At 36.6% G+C, this 20,920-nt stretch overlaps 1 protein-coding gene and 1 pseudogene across 2 annotated transcripts in view; both read right to left on the bottom strand.

Annotated features, from left to right (window-relative positions):
* Window positions 1-16,056, bottom strand: part of LOC107731196 (potassium voltage-gated channel subfamily C member 1-like) — a 22,478-nt gene extending 6,422 nt beyond the window's left edge. The window contains exons 1-2 of one of the 2 annotated variants that reach the window (XM_016542201.1): window positions 15,285-16,056; window positions 14,500-15,023 (exon numbers count right to left, since the gene is read on the bottom strand). In XM_016542201.1, coding sequence (XP_016397687.1) covers window positions 14,500-15,023; window positions 15,285-15,378 — 618 coding nt within the window. In that variant the 5' untranslated portion in view covers window positions 15,379-16,056. Of the gene's footprint in view, window positions 1-14,499; window positions 15,239-15,284 lie in introns of those variants that run through there. The other variant, XM_016542200.1, reaches the window with a different exon arrangement.
* An 860-nt stretch (window positions 16,057-16,916) lies between these two features.
* LOC107731198 (heat shock 70 kDa protein-like) lies at window positions 16,917-19,443 on the bottom strand (annotated as a pseudogene).
* Between the last annotated feature and the right edge of the window lie 1,477 nt (window positions 19,444-20,920).

The raw sequence follows: 20,920 nt of genomic DNA, 5'->3' as shown, positions 1-20,920 counted from the left end.
AGCATCAGCTGCTAAATTCAAATCTGCGTTCGCGTTTTGCTGGCGCTGAGCCAGAGACAGACACGTTTGTACAGCGCTGCATTATAACCAGTCACACACGATTCTGTTGAGCTTATGAATGCAATGGCCAATCAGAGACGTGTAGATGAGTCATCGCTGAAACGCGGTGTTTTGTTCACTTGCTCACTGGCTGAATTACTGGTGAATTCTCTCATCAGAAACAACAAATTGCAGATGTGCGTAGATGTAAGTAAGATATTCATTTCACAGTGTAAACAGCTTCAGTGATTTTAATGGGAGTTTTTGAGAGTGCCTGAACTCTGGCTAGACTGAATGAAAATGTTCTTCGTTAATGTAAATTTTCTTTGCTCTCTGTAAAATGAAAGTGTTATAATTAGTAACCTACAATATTGTTATTAAATTCACATTATACAAAGTCAGTCGTATTAAAAATATTTTATGGCATGCTGGTACTTAAGTAAAAAGTCTAGTTTTATGTGTAGTTAATAGATTACACTATTAGTTTACTTTGCCCATCACCATTTATTGACCAAATAACAATCAATAACAATCTATAAATGTGAAAAACGCATTTACTTACACATATTTGAGAATCGAGATATTACCTGATATAGTTTACACGTTTGGAAATGTTTCGAATAAAAAGGGGGGAAAAAAATAAAACATAAGCCTACATCAGTTATCGTATTTTAGTCCAGTGATCCTGTATTGCTCTTCTCTCTCTCTCTTCTCATTACACTAATGTGCCAATGGGCGGGGCCAAAGATGCGAAGATGAAGCAGTAGGCCATGATTCTGCAGAGGAGGACTATCATCACACTATGACATCATAATGTGACAAAATCTGAAACAAGTCGTTTTCTGAGCTTGGATCCATATTTATAGTTTTCACCCAAATTTTGCTTTAACCCACTGTAAAATCCAACAAAGTAACTCTTTCATTTTGAGGAAACTGACTTCCTTAACCCAAATATGTTTAAAAATATTAATGTGTACATATTTCATTTGAGTTAGCAAAAGATAGTCATATCATTCGACCTAATCACAGGCTCTCCTTGGTATAAAAGGTAACCCCCAAACCTCCAACAAAACAGAAACCCACTTAAACCCAACATAACAAAAAACACTAACAGATCACCCCCATATTAATCTTATGCAAAAACACATTTTATAACATGTAATTTCAAAAATGTATCTCCTTACACACTCTAAAGCATGATTATACCATTTAATAGTTCACATAACTTTTTTTCCATTAAGTGAACTTTAATTCATATTTGAGTAAAATTAACTTGTTTTATTTAGTAAATGTTAATGTTTTTTGTCACATTTTAAATGAGCTACTCAATATATTACTAGGCTGTTGATGCTGTTACAAGGCATAAAAACACTTTTTGCAGAACTGACCCGAAACTCTCTCACACCGCTCATGCTTATCTGTCAAGTCATATAAGTCCGCTTCCTTTTTAACATACAGTATTATCTTAAAATTTACAACAAATGGAGGCAATTTCTTTTTCCTTCATTAGCAGCAAACAACTAAATTAGCTCAAATTAAATTCCGTGAAAATTGTCAGCTGTCATCTGAAAGCAGCAGCCTAGATGAATATGTGGACTAAGTGGCAAATCTGTTAAACAGAGTCATTAATGATATTGTTTTTTAGTAACTGAAAGATAAAGGACATATGTGAAGATGTAGATGAAGGACAAGAGCAGCAAAGCAACTGGTGGTGGTGGTGGGGGGGGGGTAACCATGACAACCACGTCACACCAGCACCACACAGTTGGATACTTGTTGTCATGCTGAGGGAGATACAAGCCCATGGGCGGCACAATAGCGATGTAATCAATTTTATTTATGTTTACACACATCCTCACAGGAGCAGTAAACTGTAAATGAAGACTGTGACGGAATCACTTTTAACCGTTTTAACAATTCATTAAGCTACAGTATTACTGCAGGCTGCCAATTCAAGATTTGGCGGGATTAATAAACCATCATAGGGCTTTAAGAGCAGGAGTCTTCAATCTTTTTCAGGTCAAGAACCCTTTGGTGAATAGACATGGCTTTGACTTCACACAAAACAAGAATGGATGAATGATTTTATTTTTTTTTATTTAACAATTAACACAGAGTCTAGAAAAATTTAAATGGAAAGAACAGAATCCAGTAAAATTAAAACGGGGAAAAAAACAGAATTTGGGAAAAAATAAAACGGATTTCATAGGGCCCTACATATAGAGCACTTCCTACTGTTGTCGGGATCAAAAGGCATAAATTTCCTTTACTCTATCTAATAAAGCATATCTGTGCACACACTCTTCCCCTGTTAGATAACAGCAGAATAATGCAAAGACAATACTTACTGCAACCAATGGTTAAATGGTTAAATGCAACATTTTGCTAAATTAATTTCAGTGCTTCTTGCACGTGACACTTTCAAAGTCAAATGTCTGGTGAGTGGCACTAAAAGGTTAATGCTCTTTTGTGTTTTGAAAGGTACAACCTACACTAAAACCGACCCTGACCGTGTTAAAAGCACTCATGAGATGAAAACACATTGGCTGAAGCAATCATGGCATTTTAGCTTGCGTCTATAAGTCTTTGAGCTCATTTATCATGACTTGTGTTTCGTTTACAAATCATGCACTACAGCAAAAGTGTCATGATGTCATAAGATAGTATTGTGCAAGGCATGAAAATAAGTCTATTAATCGATTATCTGCCTCTATAACGGAATAACTAGTTTTGAAAAAATCTAGGTAGAGACATTATTCAAATTTTCAATGAGCCTAGATTAACTTACACAATGCACTTGTGCAAATAAATAAGAACCCAGTATGACCTTAAATAAAACATAGCAATGGGAACTGGGAACTGTTTCAGCAGCCCTTTCCTTTCACCCTTGATTAAAGTGCTGTATTGAGTACTTTAATCAGCTTTAATCAATAGCAAAGTGGTCACAACAAGGGAAGAGCCCTCTGATTCAAACCAGCAATAATTTCACTCCTATTCGGGAACACATGAATCTTTTTTTCAGCAGCTAAAATGCAAATGTGGTAATTATATGAGAACACGTATGTGGGCAGAGTGAGCGAGGGCATCTGCATTAAAAGGCAATTCTTCAGGAGAACTTTCGAGCAATAATAACAAGCCTGAATCAAATCCTTTTAACTTTTAACATCATTTACTATTTACTGATGTTGAGCCTGTTCGGTGTAAAATTTGTATTAATTTGATATTTGTTTGGGGCCGGCCATGATATTAGTTATACAATTAAAATCTACAATGTTTGGTCACACTTTATTTTAAGGTACAATTGTCTTTATTAACAAACCATTAACTACAACTTTTGCCTCAAAAAACTCATAATAAATGCGTATTAATTGTTAGTAAGGTAGTTGTTAAGTTTAGGTATTGGGTAGAATATGGTCATGCAGAATATGTGCTTTATAAGTACTAATAAACAGCCAATATGTTAATAACAGGCATGCTAATAAGCAACTAGTTAATAGTGAGAATTTGTCTCTATAAAGTGTTACCAATGTTTTAATTATAGACAGTAAAGTAAAAGTTTCCAAACGTTTACACATTTTTTTTTTTGTGTGAAATTTTCCACCAAAAAATCAATGGATCTGCAGCATTCTCTGATATAAGGGCCCATTAACAACAAGACGACTGTTAAAATATAACTATAATGATAACTATATTAGCATCCACACCTGTTTACCCTTCAAAAAAAAAAAATCTGAAAGTGATACTAACAATATTGTTCCTCCATAATGTTGTTATAGCTGTGGTGTGGACACTACTGTATTCACACTAAATTATAACAATTATTAAAACTCTAATAAATTATTGTCCTTGGTGTGAACAGGCCTTTACATTAGCACCTTCACTCATACCGGCTCTTCATGACCATAATTCTGAGCAAACACCATATTTTCCTTAACGTGTTAGGCATTGTTCAGTAGGAAGGGACTCTTAGCTAAATATATTTGTGTTCTAATGAGGAAATGGGGAAATAATTGAGTCGAGCTGCTCTTGCACTCTGTAGAGTGCTGTTGTTACAACATTGACAAAACCTTTCAGAGTGCTGAATACAAACAGTTTAAGTGGGGTTGTAAATTGCTGGACAGATGGGTCATTATGCACATTTATCCAGCACATGACAGACCACACATCATAAAGACATCCTATTATTGAGATTACTTCATTAAACAAAGGCTGCTCTCATGTATTCAGTGCAACATGTTTTGTACGTTGACAGCATTTTCCAAATGCGAATTATGTATAAAAGCAGGATTATGAAAATATGAGCTAAGATCTTGTACAGTAACAATAGTAAGCTCAGACCAGTTCTGTGCTGGTTGCTACACTGTGCTAAAAATGTATTAACATGAAGGCCAGATGGCATTTAGTATTAATCATAAAAATAAACAATGATTGTTATGTGGGATCTACTTAGTTCATTTTGATGAGGAAATCACTATTTTTGTTAAGTGATTCACTGAAATCAATCTGGCAGCATTAACACTTGAGCTCTTTTTTTGTACTATAACAGCTAGTGAAATCTTCAGGGTACATCATGAAAAATGTAATGGTGATAGCTGAAATGTACATGCTTTGTAAAGGCACACTCTTCCATAAACACATCTGTGACTACACATCCAGATGTTTCGGATTTAGGAGTTTATCTATGACAAATATAAATAATATATATTGTTCAAAAGTTGAAGTTATATTTTTTAAATGTTAATGAATTTTTTAAAGTACCTTATGCTCACAATGTCTGCAATTATTTGAACAAAACTGCAGTAAAAACAGTAATACTTATATATGTGTGTGTGTGTGTGTGTGTGTGTGACCCTGGACCACAAAACCAGTCATAAATCTCATAAATTGCATTGGTATATTTGTAGCAATAGCAATACATTGTATGGGTCAAAATTAACGATTTTTCTTTTATGATAAAAATCATTAGAATATTAAGTAAAGATCATGTTCCATGAAGATATTTTGTAAATTTCCTACTGTACATATATTAAAACTTAATTTTTGATTAGTAATATGCTTTGCTAAGAACTTCATTTGGACAACTTTAAAGGCAATTTTCTCAATATTTAGATTTTTTTTGCACATTCAGATTCCAGATTTTCAAATAGTTGTATCTCGGCCAAATATTGTCCTATCCTAACAAACCATACATCAATGGGAAGCTTATTTATTCAGCTTTCAGATGATGTATTGAATCTCAATTTCAAAATATTGACCCTTATGACTGGTTTTGTGATCCAGGGTCACATATATTAATTCTTTAAAAGTCACAGCCTTTGTGATTTCATAATCGCACAAAGCTAAATCGCGATTTTGATTTTATTTCGATTAATTGTGCAGCCATATTGAACCTTCATGAATCTCAATTTCAAAAAATTTACACTTATGACTGGTTTTGTGGTCAAGGTTCACACACACACACACTTACATATATATTTTTTATTCTTAATGTATTTTATTCCTGTTATGGTAAAACTGAATTTTTATCAGTCATTACTCCAGTCTTCAGTGTCACATTATCCAGAAAACATTCTAATATACTGATTTGGTGCTTAAGATACATTCCTAACTATAATCACTGTTGAAAAACTGTTGTATTTATGTAGAAAGTTCAAATAAAAGTTACTGCCACTTTTGATCAATATTACCGTCCCTAAACCTTTGAACATTTGAGTGTATGTGAGAGAGGGAAAAATAGAAAAGAGGAGGGTTAAAGAGAGAGAACGTGTTGCTCATGTCTGTGAGCGTTCACTTAGATCGTCTCCCGTACCAGCTGTTCACTACAGCAGCCTCCAGCTCATTTAGCATTTAGTCACACCTCACAAAGACATTTACCCATAGTGCAGCTGTCACATTCCAGACCACCTGTATGAGCAAACCCTATTGTTTCACCATTAAGTTTCCATGGAAAATAATTCAAGCCTCACATAACTGTCAAACAAGAAAAAACATTGCCAACATACAGTAAAGCAGGAAGACTCAAAATATAGAATAAAGGATAAATATAAACTCTCTGGCATTCAAGTCCTTAGGGGAGGGGTGTTAATGCAAGTCCCTGAACCTAAATGATCACTTTCCATGCCTTGAACTTAAACATAAACATCTTTTACAAAAAATATAACACTGAAATTGCCATCCTGTAGTTAAACAGTAGGGAACGGTGCTACTGTAGCAACACCAAGGTCAAGAGATTGATTCTCAAAGAATGCATTAATGCAATGTATACAATACCTTGAATACAATGTAGGTTGCTTTGGATAAAGTGTCTGCAAAATGCATATAAACGGTTTTTCAATGAATAAATATCTTTAAAAATACACTACAATACTTATCAGAGCTTCATATGCCAAGTGAACCATGACATGAGCTTTGACTGACAAGAACGAAATTCCCTCTGTCCTTTTTAATGTTCCAGGCTGTAAGGAACGAAAGCAATCGCATACACCAGGGATGAATTAAGTCACTATTATTTTGTCTGTCATATAACTCCGAGTCCAGAGCCAGAGGCCCATGAGTTGTTGTGCCAAGCATTTCTCCAGAGAGACTCAATAGACTGTCTTTTCTCTGCATGAACAACAGTGTTTGTGCATTTGATACATTATATTGCACTGGCTTTTGTGTGTACATTTATGAATGCTCATTTCTGAGAGCAAGAACATTGGAAGATGAAAGTCAAGGCAGTTTTTTTAACAGCACAATGTGTCACAGCAGTAACATGCAAGTGCAAAATGCACTTGGGTCAGGGTCAGATAAACCACGGGCCAGGAATAAAAGTGGTGAATCATTTAAATTGTGAATTAAGCTGTTCTGAGCTTGGCCTCCTTGACCTCGAGCTTGCATTTTTTCAGTGTATAAAAGCCTGTCACTGTGCAAGATAATTGTGAAAACAATTCAGCATCAAAAAGCTATCAGTATTATATTTGTCCCCTCTAGGGTCTACAAATTTGTTGTTATATTTTCAGTTTTTCTATATGATAATATTTTAATTAAACAATGTTACCAATCAAATATAAATCCTCAAAAAACCAACATAAAAACAAAGTAACCCTATTTATCTTAACAAATAACTGTCAAAAATATGGGGTCGGTAATGATGTGTTTCCAATATGCATTTAAAAAATACAGTAAAAACATTAATAATGTAAAATATTATTACAATTTTTTTTTTTTTATTCTTTTTTAAATGAAATTCATTCCTGTGATGTTGTATATGCTGATTTGTAAGCATTTCATCAAATGTTTTCAGTATTCTCTGATAAACAGAACAAGCATAATTTTTTCACGTAGAGACCAAACATTACCAAGTACAGTAAACAGTACACACATATGTCTTTTGGGCCATGTTTTGGTTTGTAGCTTCACAAAACATTAGCAAACCATAGTGGATCACACATATTTGCAAAAGCTATTGGACATCCGGGATCTGATCATGTAATGATGATGATGCAGCATTTTTCCAACATCATTTGAAAATTCATAGAATTTGGAAATTCCGATTGGATTGATTGTGCAAGTCAAGCTCTTGCATTTACCATTCGCAATAGAAATTAAGTGCACAACAAGAGGATCAGTGCTCATCCACCAGGATATTATTACTTCTCATTATGTTTACACAACCAAGTAGTTCTTATGTTCTTCTTCTTATTGTCATGTATGCAGGATATTTTTTCTTTCCCATAAAAAAAAAAAAATCTATCTGATTTGATTGGGTGGACCAGCCTTCAATCTGAGTGGGCAAGTGCCACCCTGGCCCTTAGCCTGGCCACTGTTGTGAATGATTCATCAGTGCACATTATTATAAAGAACAAATAAGGTTATCATTCATAACCTTTCATCAAAATGTAATAACTTGCTCCACTAATAAAACTACTTTCCTTTTTCAACTGATGTCACCAACCCTTTCCTCATTTAATATCCTGTTTCCCTCGGAAATACAACACATTATGTAAATAAAATGGGTTGCAAAGTTATAGGTCTGTGAGCGAGTTTAGCCTATGAAGGATATCTACATTTTGGTTTATCTAAATGCCAAATGGTTTACCCCACTTCTAAACAGACAAAGCCATTCTGTTCATACTTACAGAACAACGAAAGTGCTGGAGGCATAAGTCCGTTATTTACACACTGTCATTGTGCTCATATAAGGCTCAGACTGCAGAGTACTGCACACTGCATTCCTGGACCAACTTGTGCAGGTATATATTTGGTGTGAGTTTTATTAGAAAGATACGTACAGCAATGAATATGCGCTCGAGTCTTCTGTTTAAACATTCATAGCGTCTGTTCATATTTACGGCCTCTCTTATGACTTGATTTATTTTTTTTCGAAGCACACAGTTTACATGATTTCGAGATTACATAATTACAATAAACAGGGGGTTCTTTAAATCCAGCACCTTGCCAAAAATATGAAAACGGTTATTATGAAAAAAGCGGTGAAAGCGTACCGAGCCGCGGAAGAGACACCGTTTCTCAAGCAGACAAAGGCGTTTCATTCATTCATAACTCATTATTCATAACCACCCCCCCAATTATATATAATTGTTTACACCTGTATAAATTTAGATCTTCGACAGCACGAAGGCATGAATACTTGCGCAGTTGCACATTTTACATTATTCTTAACAGCAGACAAAATTCCATGTAAACATTAATAAGGTGCTTAGAAAAATAATAATACACTTCAAGGTTGAATTTGCTAATCAATTAAATCAGAGAATTGGTCTCAATACTTTTGCAAAGCCATGTGTAACTGCATTTTGGCTGAGCAATATACAGTGCTATCAAAATTCACATGATCGCAATGATTTTGTTGGCAATATCAAATTAAGCAACATTGTGATTTTTACGTATTTAACATTAAAATTTTAAATCTACCTGGCTACAGTGGCTGTTTGAAATGATACATTTCAAAATAAATAAATGTCCCATTTAAGCCATTTCAGAACAGATACATAGAGTAATTTCACACAAGCAGAAGTGGTGTTGTTCTCAAAAAATCAGCACAATTGTGATTCGTACAACAGTTCAACCATGAGTTCACTGTGGAGTCTCTAAGCAACACTCTCATGTCATGAAGGTTCAATATGGCTGCACAATTAATCGAAATAAAATCAAAATCGCGATTTAGCTTTGTGCGATTATGAAATCACAAAGGCTGTGACTTTTAAAGAATTAATATATATGAGACCTTGGATCACAAAACCAGTCATAAGGGTCAATTTTTTTAAACTGAGATTTATACATCATCTGAAAGCATCATCATCATCTGAATAGATAAGCTTTCCATTGATGTATGGTTTGTTGGGATAGGATAATATTTGGCCGAGATACAACTACTTAAAAATCTGGAATCTGAGGGTGCAAAAAAATCGAAATATTGAGAAAATCTCCTTTAAAGTTGTCCAAATGAAGTCCTTAGCACTTAGACAGTGTCTGCCCTAGGCCAATTACCCGGTGAGTGATTAATTACCATGACGGTGAGAATGTAATGCTGTAATTATGAGGTAGGGCTTACACATCACATGCAAACACTCACCAAACCAACAAAAACAATCGAGACACCTCCAGCAAATGTCAACTGCTATAGAACAGCTTAAAGGGACAGTCCACCTGAACATGAAAGTTCTATCATCATTTACTCATCCTCATGTCGTTCCAAATCTGTATCTGCAACACAAAAACAGATATTTTGAAAAATGTTGTTAACTAAATCATTTTGGTTGCCATTGACTTTCATTGTATGGACAAAAAATACAATGGCAGTCAGTGTGATCCAAAACTATTTGGTTACCAACATTCTTCAAAACATCTTTTGTTTTCAGCAGAAAAAAATAAGGCGAGTAAATTATGACAGAATTTTCATATTTGAGTTGACTATCCCTTTAACTTACTAAATTCTTAGACTAGCCTACATATAGGTCAAATTATTCATTTTAATAAATAAAGTGAATGTTGATATTTCTATTGGAAAACAAGATGAAAATACTGTTTAGGAAAGTGATATTTTGCCATGTTTCAATCTCATTTGGATCCTGTGATTAATAAAAGCCCAGATGGCTTTTCCTCCTTGCTAACTGTATTAGCTGGCCTGAGCAGCCATCAGTATATATGGTAACATGAGCCCTGCAGCCCATAATGCTCTCTACTGTAGGCAGAGATAATTGAGAGAGCCGAAGAATAGCAGGGTCCAAGAAGCCCACCCATTTGCTCTTTGTCATTTCTGAGCAACTGGAATATAATGACATCTTGTTTGCTCTGAGAGGTTTAATCTTTAGAAGGTGTAGCTGTTCTGTTTCACATCTTTCTCCCTGATTACTAGATTTCTTTCATTCCCATTTAGTCTGTCAGGCCTGTATGCTAGAAATCATCTAAATTAATTAGGAAAACAAACAGCTAGCTTAATAATGATGAATAAATGATGGACCTCAAGGCAATGGCTCAGCTGTGAGTAGATGTTAACAATCAAAGCGCCTCAGCTGTGACAAACACACTGCATATCAATGAAACCTGATGACTGTTTTGCACCCTGAACAAAAGAAACACATTGTATGACAGGATTTTTTTCCCCGTTTTTTTGTGACCTCTGTGCCAAGCAACTAAAGCAATTAATCACCTCTAAATTTCTCTAAGGAAAGAAATTGATTTCTCGGTCAGAATAAAGTAGCCAAATATCCAGGGTTCAATACTGTAACAGAGATTTAGCCCTTCAATAAAAAGCTTTCACATTACCGATTTAAACAGCTTGTTACAGCGGAGACTGTATGCTCTGCCAAGGGTGCTCTTGCTTGTGATGTAATTACAACTGAATCCAACCTTGAAATGTGCCTCGAAACACAGATATGAAAGATATGATTAGCTATAAAATGCACTCACTCACAAAATAGGTGACACCAAAATAGCAAAAAAAAATCCCTGGGTGAGTCCGAGTAAGAAATTAATATTTTTAATACTTTTATTGTATGCTTTTGTTGTACTGTTATTCCACAAATACACATTACATTATTACTGTATGTTACAAAAGATTGATATTTCAAATAAATGATATTCTTTTGAACTTTCATGATCAAAACATACTGGAAAAAATATCATGTATATACCACAAAGTTATTGAGCAGCACAAGTGTTTTCAGTGTTTATCATGATATCACGTTTCTTGAGCACAAAATCATATTAGAATGATTTCTGAATGATCATGTGACACTGAAGACTGGAGTAATGGCTCCTGAAAATTCAGGTTTGTCATCACAGGAATAAATTAACATATATTAAAATAGAAAACAGTTGTTTTAAATTCTAATATTTCACAATACTACAGTTTTACTGTATTTTTGATCAAGTAAATGCACTGGTGAGCAAATCATGACTGTCTAATGTGAGAAAGTACAGAGCACATTATAACACAAATAAATCAAACCAACCAGCTAAAGGACTGTGAGTGGGGATAAAACACTTTATTCTAATAGCATCACAATATCACCTGCTGAGAGTCGCTCCTGCCCACAATCCCATCATCATTTGATGGACTTCAAACTGACATATAGACATTTTAAAAGCACTATACTATGCTATCTTACTCTTGTTTTCTCTTTTACACACACAGATTGAATCTTGCCTAAAACTGAGCCTCAAATTCTAAAGATGACTCTGACACAGGCCTCAATACACATCCTCTGGTCTAGGGCTGGTTTAAGGCAATTCCAGTGCATTTATCTGCTAGTAAATCACCAACCTATAATAAAGGAGTCATTTAGACATATATTTGAATGCTGCAAAACTTTGAACACTTCTGATAATATGGCACAGAAAGAGTTTTAATTAAACATAAATCATTCTGTCTCTGAGGCATCTCAGAAAGTTCTCTGAGTGACATTCATCCATCACAGCAAGAGAGGATTTCACACATCTGACATCAGAGTGTGACGCAGTAACACTAGAGCAGGTGGCATTTGGGTGAGTGCATGTTTGAGTGTGAGACAGGTGCAGTTCAATAGATAGTTGGAGCTGATTGTTTCCACTGGTGGTAACCACAGAGTAAGGATGATCTGATCATGACATTTATTCAAAACTAACTTACAGATTGAGAGTAAAGACTGAAAGCTCTAATGACCATAATGCAACACCTGTTGGCATGCATCATCTGTTAGAAGTGTGTAACTGAAACTAAATACTGCAAGATGCAAATGGTTTCTAATTTATATGTGCATATTATGATCAGTTTATGGTTAATACCATGAATATGGTACACTTTGGTGTCCCATTATTACTTTTTTAAAAGCATTATTAATCTCATATCTCTCAGAAAAGTAGAAAAAGTACAAAGTGACCTCTGTGCCAAGCAACTAAAGCAATTAATCACCTCTAAATTTCTCTAAGGAAAGAAATTGATTTCTCGGTCAGAATAAAGTAGCCAAATATCCAGGGTTCAATACTGTAACAGAGATTTAGCCCTTCAATAAAAAGCTTTCACATTACCGATTTAAACAGCTTGTTACAGCGGAGACTGTATGCTCTGCCAAGGGTGCTCTTGCTTGTGATGTAATTACAACTGAATCCAACCTTGAAATGTGCCTCGAAACACAGATATGAAAGATATGATTAGCTATAAAATGCACTCACTCACAAAATAGGTGACACCAAAATAGCAAAAAAAAATCCCTGGGTGAGTCCGAGTAAGAAATTAATATTTTTAATACTTTTATTGTATGCTTTTGTTGTACTGTTATTCCACAAATACACATTACATTATTACTGTATGTTACAAAAGATTGATATTTCTGCCATCAGTGGTTCAACCGTAATGTTATGAATATTATGAATACTTTTTGTACGCAAAGAAAACAAAAATAACGACTTTATTCAACAATTATTCTCCTCTGTATCTCTCCACATCACCGTAGCGCCATTTTGGAGAATAACCACTGAACGCAAGCAGCATACGCTATTCTGTCAGCCGCGCTGCACGGATGCGCTGTTTTCGTTCAAATCAAAGCATTAATACACGTAGAAAACATATCCTTGTGTCGCGGCTAACACAGAATAGCGTACGCTGCTTGCGTTCAGTGCTTATTCTCCAAAATGGCGCTACGGTGATGCGGAGAGACACGGAGGAGACGAATTGTTGAATAAAAGATTGATATTTCAAATAAATGATATTCTTTTGAACTTTCTTGATCAAAACATACTGGAAAAAATATCATGTATATACCACAAAGTTATTGAGCAGCACAAGTGTTTTCAGTGTTTATCATGATATCACGTTTCTTGAGCACAGGTTTGGAATGACATGGGGGTAAGTGATTAATGACAACATTTTCATTTTGGGGTGGAGTATCCATTTAAGGTACTTATATGCACCTTATAGCGGTAAAAAAAGTACAAATGTGTACCTTTTGAAAGGGTACTGCCCCAGTTTTTTTTATAAGAGTGTAGGTTGGGGGAACTAATAGATATGTTAAATAAAACTATTATCTTAAACAAAACTAGTCGGTCAAGTAGGTATACTCTTAAATAAAGGTTCCAAAAGGGGGTTTTCGCAGCAATGCCATATAGAAAGAACCATTTTGGTTTCCCCAAAAAACCTTTAGGTGAACAGTTCTTAAAATAACAATTTTTTTTCTTTTGTGAAGAACATTTTAAAGAACTTTTCTTTAGAACTTTCTTAGTAAGTACTTTAGAACATTCTAAATAATGTGTTTCCATTGTAAAGAACATTTTGTGTAATGGAAAGGTTCTATGAATGTTAACAGTTCATGGAACCAAAGACACCAATAAAGAAATTGTATTTTTAAAACTGTAGTTTTAAACAAATGAAATGCCTGTCCAGCCTCAGAGGTCTTGACCTTTGCAAAGGTATCCAACAATTTTTTACATAATGTGTTAAATTGATATTCAGTTCATTGTCATTTAAAACTATTTTTAATGATTGACTGCTTTTAATTACCAAATGTGTTATTTAGCTGTATTTCACATTTTCTGTTATGATTTTAATTTTTCTCTCATTACAAATAATACTATTACTACTAATAATAATAATCCTTGAAATTGTGACACCCAAGAAATAACATAATTTGGGCCCTTCCTTGAAATAAAGGTTCGTTTTGACATCTTAACCTTTCTTTGTATAAAGAACCGTTTTGGAGATTAAAACAGATATGAACGTTTCATTATAGGTTCTTCAAATAATTGTTCTGGTTTCTGAGTTCTTTAAAGCACCAATACATAGGTTTCTTTCTTTTTTTCTTTTTTACAGAACAAATAGTGAACCTAACCACATATGTTGTATAGTCTATATTGTTACAATGAACAGAAATAAAAGCTCACGTGATTTTTAGTTTGACCTCTGATAAAGGTTATGAATCTCCTCCTCGACTATTTGTTGAAAAGGAAAACATATGTGTAATATACATTCTAATCTCTTACCCGGGCTGCACGCGAAGAATATGGATCTTCAAAGAGCGCCCATATTTTTGGTTGCCAAACTTCGCAGCATCCCCTGGACCGGCCAGGGCTGTCCTCAATGCCGAAGCGTCTGGGCATGTCCTGGTCATCCTCCGCATCCTCCGGATCTGGCGGTTCGAAAATCTCCAGCGCCTCTTCTGCGTCCCTGTGCTGGCGGTAGGTCATCCAGCAACAGGGCTCCACGTCAGTCTCATCGATGCCCCAAAACGCTAACTCCTCCTCGAACAGAGGGCCGCACACATCCGCCGGGCAGTGCAGCTTGCCGGTCCTGTAGTAGTTCAGCACATAGCCGAATATGCCCGGGTGTCGGTCAAAAAATAATTCGCTGGCGCTGGGCGTCTGTCCCGTGTCTGAATCCGGGTTCACCTGGTGGTCCGTGTCGGCGAGCCAGGCGAGTCTCGTGCCCGGTATGGTCCTAAGGGTGCTCCTGTAGGTTTCGTGGCGCGTGCCGCCGACGTTGATGATGATTTTGTCCGAGTTTTCGCCTCTGGCCATCTCTTCCTTCAGACATGATTTGGAAGGAGGTTTGTTGCCTGACTTGCGCCCGCGGTACGACGAAACACACACCGAGCTGATCATAGATTTAGATAGAGAGGCTTATACCTAGTAACTTTCTTGGCTTTCTAAACCTGCGCAGCTGTCGTCAGTTACGAAAGTCGAACAACTGTAGAGAGTTTCCGCCGTCAACATGCCCATCTGAGTCGCGACTCTGTCTTCTAACGATCATAATCTCTTCGAGTTTTCGCCTCTGGCCATCTCTTCCTTCAGACATGATTTGGAAGGAGGTTTGTTGCCTGACTTACGCCCGCGGTACGACGAAACACACACCGAGCTGATCATAGATTTAGATAGAGAGGCTTTTACCTAGTAACTTTCTTGGCTTTCTAAACCTGCGCAGCTGTCGTCAGTTACGAAAGTCGAACAACTGTAGAGTTTCCGCCGTCAACATGACCATCAGAGGCGCGAAGAACCACCTGTTAACGCAGAAACTCTTCTAGATTCTCAGTCTATGGGTGGATGCTTGCGTTGTTCCTCATTCATGGGCACTTTGACACGATAGTAAACACCAAAACACGAACAAAACGTCCGCGTAACACGACCGAATTGGCATTTACGCGCGCTTAGGCATTTCTCACTATATTTACAAAGAAAAACAGATTAGTTAGAATAAAAGTCAGACTACCCTAAAAATGACTCTCCGTTTCATCTCTTTCAAAACTCTCGTCACCTTGTCGTTGAATTAGTAAATCACACCCTGTCACCTGCGCGCGCATTATTCCTTAATCACAACGGGTGTTTAAAATAAAAGCGCAACCTTGCCGAATAAAGTCTGCGATGTTAACTTTGATTGCACATCTGTATCAGGCCAAATCTTCTGTTGGCGAAGGATGAGACGGTATCATCAGTTTGTTGGAAAAGATCTGTTGCATCTTGTGACAGTCAGAAGACGACGCAGCCCATGAAAGGATGATGATGATGCTCCAGCGCCTCAGTAACCCTTACAGCGCTGCATCACGTATGAACGTGAGCTCAATTTGATTAGTACATGGGAAAGCTTCAATTTATCAGATTATGGACACCTTTTCACGGTCTACGATGACGCATTTCCGCATTAGCATCGTAAATCTAACAGTTTATTTATATTTGAATTTAATTTGTATGTATTTGTAACAATAGGCTATATTTTGTATATTACTATCCTGCTGCTGCTGCTATCTTGATATATTTCTATAATCTGACAGCCTTAATCAATCGTTCTGTATTTCTGTCGTTCTATTTTTTATCCTCCTTTGGAAAGTGTTTTTTTTTTTTTTTTTGCCCACTGAGCAAATAATGAAATAAAAAATATTATTATAGTTTATTAGGAGGAGTTCACCCTGATAGTTTCCAAACTCAGAAATGTTAAAGGGTCCATTGAGTAAAAATGCGTCAAATCAAGAGTCCAATCAAGTGCAGGAAAACTAGTCCAAAATTCTAGAACATTTAAGGATTTTACATTTTCTAGAATTGTTTTTTTTTAATAAATTGAATTGTTTTTTAACAATCAAAGACATAAATATAAAGAATCTGATGTTTTGAATTTGAGGTAAATTCCAAGTTAGTTTTAGTTTGTCTTACAACGTCATCTAGTGTGCAAGTAAAGTAGAGCAGGTTTAACTTCATGCATTTTCTACCTCCCTTACTTCAATAGAGAAAGAAATCACTGGATTCGTTGGTTTTCATTATTTAAAATGGAATGGGCATTTATTTTTTTATTCTTGTAAATAATAAATACATATAATAAAACATTGCATATTAATTTATTCCACTCCATTAATTCATTTCTCAGCTGACACAGCTGAAAGACAGCTGTCTTACAACATTTAAATTCATGCACATTTGACAAACAAGATATAAAACAACTTAGCTCTTATAAATCTGGAAGTATCATAGTAAGTAAGGCCACCATATCTTATTTAACACTTAAGGTAATATTGCACTATAGTAAGGCAAGTTTTCTCCTCTTTAATCCACCTCTTCAATGGTGGGGCCCTGTGATTCAGGCTGGGCTTGGAATCCACAGCCACCTGCGGGAGGATCTCCTCCTTGATAGAGCCGAGTGATGATTGGATTACACACACTTTCCAGTTCCTTCTGATGGTGCTCATACTCTTCCTTTTCAGCCAGCTGATTGTTCTCCAACCAAGTAATAACCTCCTTACACTTATCAATGACCTTCTTCTTTTCTTCTTCACTAATCTTTCCATTCAGCTTTTCATCCTCAACGCTATTCTTCATGTTGAAGGTGTAAGACTCCAAGGCGTTTTTCGCTGCAGTCTTCTCTCTCTGCACCTCATCCTCAGCTTTGTACTTTTCCGCATCCTGCAGCATCCGCTCGATTTCCTCTTTGCTCAGTCGACCTTTGTCGTTGGTGATGGTGATTTTGTTCTCTTTCCCTGTGCTCTTGTCCACGGCCGATACGTTCAGTATGCCATTGGCATCGATGTCAAAGGTCACCTCAATTTGGGGTACGCCTCGTGGCGCTGGTGGGATACCAGTGAGCTCAAACTTGCCGAGCAAATTGTTATCTTTGGTCATGGCCCTCTCACCTTCAAACACCTGGATCAGGACGCCTGGCTGGTTATCAGAATATGTGGAGAAGATCTGCATCTGCTTGTTGGGGATGGTGGTGTTGCGTTTGATGAGAGCAGTCATGACTCCTCCTACGGTCTCGATACCCAAGGACAAAGGAGCCACGTCCAGAAGCAACAAGTCCTGAACGTTTTCCGAGGTGTCGCCCATCAGGATGGCAGCCTGCACCGCTGCTCCATATGACACCGCCTCATCTGGGTTGATGCTCTTGTTGAGATCCCTGCCACTGAAGAAATCTTGCAAAAGCTTCTGGATCTTGGGGATCCTGGTGGAGCCGCCAACCAGAACAATATCGTTGATCTGGGACTTGTCCATTTTAGCATCTCTCAAAGCCTTCTCGACTGGTTCCAGCGTGCCTCTGAAGAGCTCAGCGTTAAGCTCTTCAAAGCGAGCCCTTGTGATGGAAGTATAGAAATCAATGCCTTCAAACAGGGAATCGATCTCGATGCTGGCCTGAGTGCTAGATGAAAGGGTCCTTTTAGCTCTTTCGCAGGCCGTGCGAAGCCTTCACACTGCTCTCTTATTCTGACTGATGTCCTTCTTGTGCTTCCTCTTAAACTCTTCAACAAAGTGCTTCACCATCCGGTTGTCGAAGTCCTCCAATCGTCAGGATGGAGACATCAAAGGTGCCTCCACCTAAGTCGAAGATTTGCCTCCACCTCTCTCCTCTCCTGCCCTTGTCCAGCCCATAGGCGATGGCAGCCGCTGTGGGCTCATTGATAATTTGCAGCACGTTCAATCCGGCGATCACCCCGCGTCTTTGGTCGCTTGCCTCTGAGAATCGTTAAAGTACGCTGGGACCGTTATGACGGCGTTATTGACCCTCTGACCCAGGTAGGCCTCGGCGATCTCTCTCATTTTGACTAGGACCATGGATGAGATCTCCTCAGGGTAGAATGTCTTGGTCTTTCCTTTGTACTCAACTTGAACTTTTGGTTTGCCGTCTTCGGAGATGACCTTGAAGGGCCAAAGCTTCATGTCAGACTGGACCACTGGATCATTAAACTTCCTTCCAATCAGTCGTTTGGCATCAAATATTGTGTTGTTGGGGTTCATGGCGACCTGGTTCTTGGCAGCGTCTCCGATGAGTCTTTCTGTGTCTGTGAAGGCAACGTAGCTTGGAGTGGTTCTGTTCCCTTGATCATTAGCAATGATTTCCACTTTGCCATGCTGGAACACCCCCACACAGGAGTAAGTGGTACCCAGATCAATGCCAATGGACACACCTTTAGACATCTTGATTATCAATAGTTAAATATCACCTGCAATACAAAGGGGAAAAAATCAATCTTGAGTTATTTAATAATAACAATTATTATTATTAACACAATTATTTAAATTATTAATTCAATATATTTATTAATAAATATATTAAATATAAAATATTACTGAATGCCATCTCTAAGTATTATAAACAACAGTCTACTTAAAATGTATAGCTATATTTTAATTTTAAATTTGGATATAAAATAACATGTATAAAATATATAATAATATATTTAAAAAATATTTCAAAGTTATCTCAAAGAGTCGCTTACAGGTCTTGTGAGTTTCTTTTAGCGCTTCAGAGAGCGGACTCTTCAGCTCTGCTTTGCTTCAGGTTGCTTGAGTTGTCTTGTCTCGACTGCCTCGGCCTGAGCGACACTGAGAGTTTTATACCTCCCATGCTGCTTCTAGAAAGACTCGACTTCTCTTGACTCTGGTGGTAACTTTAGAGGCTGTCTTAGTCCTGAAGTTTCCAGGCGCGCACTGATGATTTCGTACACACTGCAAAGAAACGCGCTCCAAATATAGAAACAGAATAAGCTGGTAGAACCGCGATTACTATGCAACAGTTGGGCGGGGCTAGACGATGTTTGAAATAATAATTTACTTTTTTTTTTTTAATTCTGTATTTTTATTTGAACTGCTTTTAAAACTGCTCATTACTGTGTTATTATTCGTAAGTATATTGTTTTTTAAAGCGTTCTGTTACTGTTAAAGCCTTGTTTGTCGTTTGATTTCTGTTACATTTCTCAGCAGGTGGCCATGATGGACCAATCATAGTCGTTTTGGATTAATATTTATATATTTAAATGATTGTACTTTCTAGCCTACAGTTCAAAATAGGCCAATTAAATGGGATCAAGAACGAATTGTCTTTTTTGGGCCACCAGATGCTCACTTTTTGTCTTATATAAAACATTAATTTCTTACATTTTCCCGCCCAGATTCCTTTTACACGCGACTAATCTCTTATCGTAAAAAGCAATATTGGTGTTAACATAAAATATAATAAGCTTCCTACACAATGATAGTAAAACGTTTGTGATATTAATAGCATAAATATGAGTCAAGATGCATACTGTGACAGCAAGATCTTTAATGCAGGGATTCGATGACATCACACATCACACATCTGACAAATTATGTATGCAAAGGTAAATCACAAAGTGCAGATGAGGCAAATATTCAAATGACAGCATTCACAGTGATATTTGCTTAAGACATTTGCAGTCCCTTAGAGATGGTCATCAAGATATGTGTGCTTTTTGTGAGTCTAGCTGGCTATGTGTGTATGTTGGGGGTCAATAATATTTTGCAAAAGTCTCACAGAATATCTCAAATTTCAACTGTAGTTACATTTATTTTCATCTAAGATTGGCCTAAATAACATATAATGGTCGATGTTATTTTAATAGAAGAATTTGTAAAAGGCCACAGAGATGATGGACGTGTGTGAGAACGTGAAAGGGAAAAGAATCCCTATTGGTGACACAATTCATAAAATCCCCCAAGCGGGGTATATTTAGCAGCATGTGCTGCCGGGTCACGGAAGTTTCTGCACACAGTGGTGTGTATCATATTGCCAGAACACTCTAGCTTTTAGCAGTAATATACACAGTACATTCATTCAAAAAAAAGCTTTTATATTTTCTTATGCAAGAGCGATAAATCAGGAATTATGCTGAAGCTAACATTTTTATATTAAAAAGCCACAAAGACATTTTTTTTGGTCATGAATGATTGAGTGTAGCATAACTTGGGTGAATAGAATATCCATGTAAAAACAAAACCGTAATAATTATCAATTATCTCATTTGATCAGTAACTATAACCAATATTTGGCACATTTTTAGAGCCGTAGACAGTGGTCCTTTTCATATTTTTGGTTAAAAGATGATTTACAACAAATGCTATAATACATGAATTCTAACAATGCACATAAGCCTAAAAGTGACATGAACGTATATTTTGTCACTGGACATTA

This window comes from Sinocyclocheilus rhinocerous, unplaced genomic scaffold (assembly GCF_001515625.1).
Source record: "Sinocyclocheilus rhinocerous isolate Xijiao unplaced genomic scaffold, SAMN03320098_v1.1 scaffold1600, whole genome shotgun sequence".
Taxonomy (NCBI): domain Eukaryota; kingdom Metazoa; phylum Chordata; class Actinopteri; order Cypriniformes; family Cyprinidae; genus Sinocyclocheilus; species Sinocyclocheilus rhinocerous.
This window is presented reverse-complemented; position numbering and strand designations above follow the sequence as displayed.